Consider the following 6,000-nt stretch of genomic DNA (forward strand, 5'->3'; position numbering starts at 1 on the left):
ATAGATCTGGAGTTGAAAGCAACAAGTCAAGCTAGATATATAAGCTTATTAGTTATCAGCATAGATGTTATTTAAACTGTGAGCCTATGTAAGATCACCAAAGGAGTGATGTTAAAAGGGTTTCATAAGTTTCTCAGCCTTGTCAGTATTGACATTTTGGGTCAGATCTTCTTTCTTGTGAGAGACTGAGCTGTGCATTGTAGGATATTTAGCAGCATCCCTGGCTTCTACCTGTAAGATACCAGTAGCACATCCACCTACACATATCAGGTTGTGACAACAAAATTTCCTGTCAAAATTGCCTCTATTGAGAACCACCGGTTTTAAAATTAAACAAGTGAAGAGGAATTGGCAAAATAAACAAGGAAAAATGAGTCACAAAAGTAGGTGTAAAATCAGTCAGATGAAGTATTCTGAAGCCAATTGAAAATAAATGTTTTGGGGCTGGGGATTTAGCTCAGCGGCAAAGTGCCTGCCTGGTAAGTGCAAGGTCATGAGTTCGGTTCCTGGTACCGGAGAAAAACCAAAAAAAAAAAAAAAAAGAAAATAAATGTTTTAAGGCGAATACAATGATTAGCTGTGTAAATTCTCTTTAAAGTAAAATGGAGACTGAGAATTAACCATTGAAATTAGAGATTTGAAGGTTATTAGTAATACTGACAAGTGGAGTAGTGGGATTGGAAAGTTGACTATAGTAGGTTCAAGATAGAAAATTTTAGGCTGGGGATGTGGCTCATTGGTAGAGCACATGCCTGTCTTGCACGAGGCCCTGGTTTTGACCCTTAGTACCACTAAATAAGTAAGCAATCCAGTACATAAATAAATTAATAAATAAAATTATTAGAATGCCCTTTCTCCCCTGAAGTTATAACACTTAACAGTGAACAAGGTGATTCTATTTTATAACATATACTAAAAATCTACACTGGGTTAACTATAAAACTCTTAAGGAAAGAGTGTAGATTTGAGTATATAGAAAAACATACGCCTTTGGATAAGTAAATAATGTAAAAATGTTAGTTTCCTCTCTTATTTCTATTTAACAAATCCCAATAACCAGATACTACTAGCTATTTTTTTTTCCCCTAGAGATAGACTAATTATGTACCGTGTTTGTTTGAATCAGGATAGCCATTAAAACTGTTGTGGGGGATGGACAGGCAGAGCCCTGATGAGCACTGAGCTCTTTCAGATATTTAAATGTATTACAAAGCTTCTGTAATAACAGCAGTAGAGTCTTGGTACATTAGTAGTATACAGAAAAATGGAACAGAGTACAACACCTATAAACAGATTCAAATACATATGAACAGTAATTAACAGATTGAGTAACATATAAGAAAAGATAAAAATTGGTTCAAGTCTTAATATTATATTAGGACAGGGCCGGGGGATAGAGCTGAGGGGCACGGTGCCTGCCTCACAAGCTCAAGGTCCTGAGTTCGATTCCCAGTACCAAAAAACCCCACAAAAATACAGTGCATTTCTCTATCAGGACAAATTCCAAAGGGATCATGGATTTAAATGTAAAAACAAAATAGCCAGGCCAGGTGGCACATGCCTGTAATCCCAGCACTCAGGAGGCTGAGGCAAGAGAATTGCTGCAAGTTTGAGTGAGCTTAAGGCCACCCTGAGCTGCACAGTGAAACCCTGTCTCAAAAAGACAAAAAGCAAAAAAAGTAAGCCCTAACATAATTCTAGTATTTCATATGGTAATACTATGACACAGGGAAAATACTAATAAATGTACAGAAACAAAATTAATGGCAAACTAGGGAAAGGTACTTATAAATCATATCATAAATGTTCAATATCTATAATATATAATGATCATCTAAAAAGAAAAAAAAAACAAATAGCACTATAGGAAAATGGACTAGAAATATAGACAATTAAAGTAATTAACTCTTAATTATCTTGAAGCTTAGTGAAATTTAAATTAAAAGTTATACTGAAAAACATTTCATATGACAAAATTCCAAGTTTGTTGAAATCTTCTGTGAGCAAGCCCACAAGGGGAGATACTCTTACAAATTGATGGAGTAATACATAGTGGCATAACCCCAATGAGGGAGAGAGGGTTGAGAGAGAAGGTTTTTGGTAGTATCTAACATGCATTAAAAGGAATATGGAATATATATATATACATATATATTACTATGGGGTGAATCTCTAGAATATTTGACTAAGTAGGAAAAAAAGGAAAGGTGAGGTAGTATGTAGCATGTGATATACTGTATGAAAGGGAAATTGAGATGTATTTTTTTTTTACATTTGGGAAGACATTTTATAGGGTTTTGTCTTGTGGGGATGTTTATTGACTTGCTTGTTTTGAGACAGGGCCTCACACTGTGACTTAAACTGGCCTTGAACTCTGTTACGTAGTTTATGCTGGCCTCAAATTTTCTGTAATCCTTGTACCTCAGCCTCCTGAGTGCTAGGATTACCAATATGTGCCGCCATATCCAGTTTAAATAGTAGTTTTGAAGAAAATGTTTACTTTGGATGTAGCTCAGTGGTATTTACCTAGCATGCGTGATGCCGTGAGTTCCCCCACAGGTTTTTAAAAAGTTTACCTCTGGGTAAAGGGACAAATGAGACTGAATGACAAACTGAAGCTAGACTTGTATGAAATTAACTTGCTTTGTATAGTTGACTTTGAGATTGTGTAATATAATTTTTAAATGAAATCCAATAAAAATTAAATTAAAATTAAAAATTATTAAAAATGAAAGTGGAACAATTTATTCAAAGTAACCTAAAACATAGTACTCTGATTCAGACTGAAAAGAACTGCAGAAAAATCTTAACTGTTTTCAGTACACATGTTGCTGGTGATAATGTTGACTATTATTTTTTCCCAAATGATTTGTGCATCCAGCATAGAATAAATGAATGAAATACAGATACAAGATCATAAAAGCTAAAAAATCTTGTAGCTCTGAATGTAAGTAGGAAATACTTACATAAATTCATTATTATTTATTGTTTGTTTGTTTGAGACAGAGTCTTGTGATATAGTTCAGGCTGGCCTTAAATTCATTCTATAGTCCAGGCTGGCCTTGAACTCATGGAGATCCTCCTGCCTCAGCCTCTTGAGTACTGAGGTTACAGGCGTGTGCTACCACATTCAGTTTAAAATAAAATAAAATAAAGTAAAATAAATAGGTAAATAAATAAGCAAGCAAGCAGAAGCTAACCTAACCAAGTAAGTGGAAGACCTCTATAATGAAAATTATAGTACTCAGAAAAAAGAGATTGAAGAGGCCACCAGTAAATGGAAAGATGTTTTTGTTTTTGGAAAATCAGAAAAAATATTGTTAAAATGGCCATCTTACCAAAGATGATATATAGATTTTATGCAATCCCAATCAAAATACCCATAGCATTCTACATAGACCTAGAAAAAACAATCCTAAAATTTACATGGAAGCAGAAAAGACCCAGAATAGCCAAAGCAATCCTGAGCAATAAGACCAAGTCAGGAAACATCACAATACCAGATTTCAATTTATATTACAAAGCTACCATTATAAAACCAGCATGGTACTGGTACAAAAACAGATATGTTGTTTGGTTATGTAGAATTACAGATGCAAAAACTATCCCAGACACCTTCAGCCATTGAATCTTGGACACTAAGGACATTAGTATGGAGATACCTCAAAAAAGTAAATATAGAAATATAGGGGCTGGGGATATAGCTCAGCAGCATAAGTGCTTGCCTGGCAAGCATGAGGTCATGAGTTTGATTCCCGATACCAAAAAAAAAAAAAAAAAGAAAAGAAAAAGAAATCTATTTGACCTAGTCACATTTGTCTTTTTTTTCATATTGTGTCTTTAATAGATTTTAGATGCATACTATATTTATAGCAGCACAACTCGTAATAGCTAACTCTTCGAAATTAAAATGGCTTATAAGCCTATCAATGGGTGAATGAATAAAGAAAATGTGGCATGTATATACACAACAAAGTACTACTTAGCGAAAAAGGTTAAATTTGAGTCATTTGTAGAAAAATGGATGCACCTTGAGATCATAATGTTATGGGAAATAAACTTAACATTATGTTCAGTGGGCTGGAGATACAGTTCAGTGGCACAGTGCCTGTCTGGCAAGCACAAGGTCCTGAGTTTAATTCCAGGTACCCCCCCGCCAAAAAAAGACACACACACACACACACACATACACACATATCAGAACAGAAGATTCATATCACATGGTTTTGCTAGGAGTATAGCTCAGTGGCACAGCACCTGCCTGACAAGCCCAAGGTCCTAAGTTCGATTCCTGGCACACACACACAAAAAATCACTTTCTTACCCTATTGTTTCCCTAGTGTAAGAACCTGAAAGAGTAAAATCTGAAAGGTACAGTAGACATTGTGAAAGGGAAACAAACTGCTCAAAAGTAAAGAACAACTGGGGTGAGAGAAAAGAGAAAAGAAAGAAGGAAAAAAAAAAATATATATATATATATACACACACACATACACACAAGATAGCTAAGATAATCGTACTACTAATTTCTATTGGTTTATTGAAAGAAACAGTTAATGTTTAATCTTACATGCGTGTATCTGGTTATCTGAGTAACCACTTCGAAGATAACAGTATGTAATACAACAACCATTGTTAAATTTCCTATCACATTGTTTTGAAATTATGTATCATTTTTATTGTTTTTGTGTTGTTTTGTTTATGTCTTTGTTTTTGTTATTTTCTCTCTCTTTTTTTTTTTTTTTTCTGGTACTGGGAATCGAACTCATGACCTTGCACTTGCCAGGCAGGCACTGTGCTGCTGAGCTAAATCCCCAGCCCCTGTTCTTTTCTCTTTAAAATAAAAAAAATCACATGATTTCTTTTATATGAGAAACTCAAAAATAATTTAAAGAGCAAAATAAAAGGTAGATGATAGGAAACAGGTAGATAAACTTTGTGGAAATGGGAAAAGGATCTGGGAATTGGGGAAGAGAGGGATGGGAGGAGACGGAAATAAAAGTTTTTTAAAGGAAAGGAAGCAAACTATTAAGTTTTGGTTTTGTAGGGGTCAAATATAACATACAGAAGTATACCAGATTTTAAGTGTGCTGCATATTGATGAATTTTCTTGCCTGTACAACTAGCACCTGTATCAAGTTGTTTTCAGAGCTTTGTTTATAACCTTCATGGTATCTTTTGAAAGTAAAAATTTATCTTTTTAAAAAATTTTTCCATAGGCAAGTGTCAATTGAGGAAGGAGAGAGGAAAGCCAAAGAGCTGAATGTTATGTTTATTGAAACCAGTGCAAAAGCAGGCTACAATGTAAAGCAGGTAAGTGTCCTTTGAGTTTGGGTTGATGTTACCAAATTAAGAAAACATGAAATAATGTGTGACTATTCAGTTCTCAAGTGTAAGATTGGCTTCCAGTTAGCAACAGTAGACCTTAAGAACTAGCAACGTATTTTCAAACAATGAAGAAACACAAATGCGCCGTATATTGGGGAAAAAATATTTAAAAAGACTTGCCAAACGTTTCAGATTGTGCCTGAAATAGGGTAAATATTTCATTATGATTACCTATGATTGCAAAATTTTAAACTTACATTTTTCTCACTACATCCCTACTTCAAGACTGTGAAAAATGAAAGCAAATTTTTTTGAGTAGTGAATGTTTTCCTTATGATGAAAATACATTTTAGTTATTTTATTTCTAATTATCCTTAATAAACTGTTGGTATTTAAGCAATTTGCAGCAGGAGTGCTTTAGGGGGAAGAGAGCAGAAAAATTCAAGGAGACCTTGTATTACCAAGCTGTTTTCTACTAAATGGCTCAGTCCCAAACTTTTTATGCTTAATTTTTCAGGGCTATATATTCTATAAAGTGGTGATCCAAGATTTGTAAAACTCACAGACAAATTATTTCAGTTGAAAGCAATCAACAGAGGGTTAAAGTAAAATCAACAGAGGGTTAAAGTAAAATCTTTTCTTTTTTTTGGTTTTTTTTTTTTTTTTTTTTTT

General features: G+C 34.1%; 1 protein-coding gene across 2 annotated transcripts in view; it reads left to right on the forward strand.

Annotated features, from left to right (window-relative positions):
• Nucleotides 1–6,000, forward strand: part of Rab6a (RAB6A, member RAS oncogene family) — a 48,657-nt gene that overhangs the window by 34,805 nt on the left and 7,852 nt on the right. For both annotated transcript variants that reach the window (XM_005379940.2, XM_005379939.2), the window contains exon 6: nt 5,220–5,313. In XM_005379940.2, the coding sequence (XP_005379997.1) occupies nt 5,220–5,313 (94 nt within the window). The remainder of the gene's footprint in view (nt 1–5,219; nt 5,314–6,000) is intronic.

The sequence above is a fragment of the Chinchilla lanigera genome, unplaced genomic scaffold, assembly GCF_000276665.1.
Source record: "Chinchilla lanigera isolate Chin_1 unplaced genomic scaffold, ChiLan1.0 scaffold00013, whole genome shotgun sequence".
Taxonomy (NCBI): Eukaryota; Metazoa; Chordata; class Mammalia; order Rodentia; family Chinchillidae; genus Chinchilla; species Chinchilla lanigera.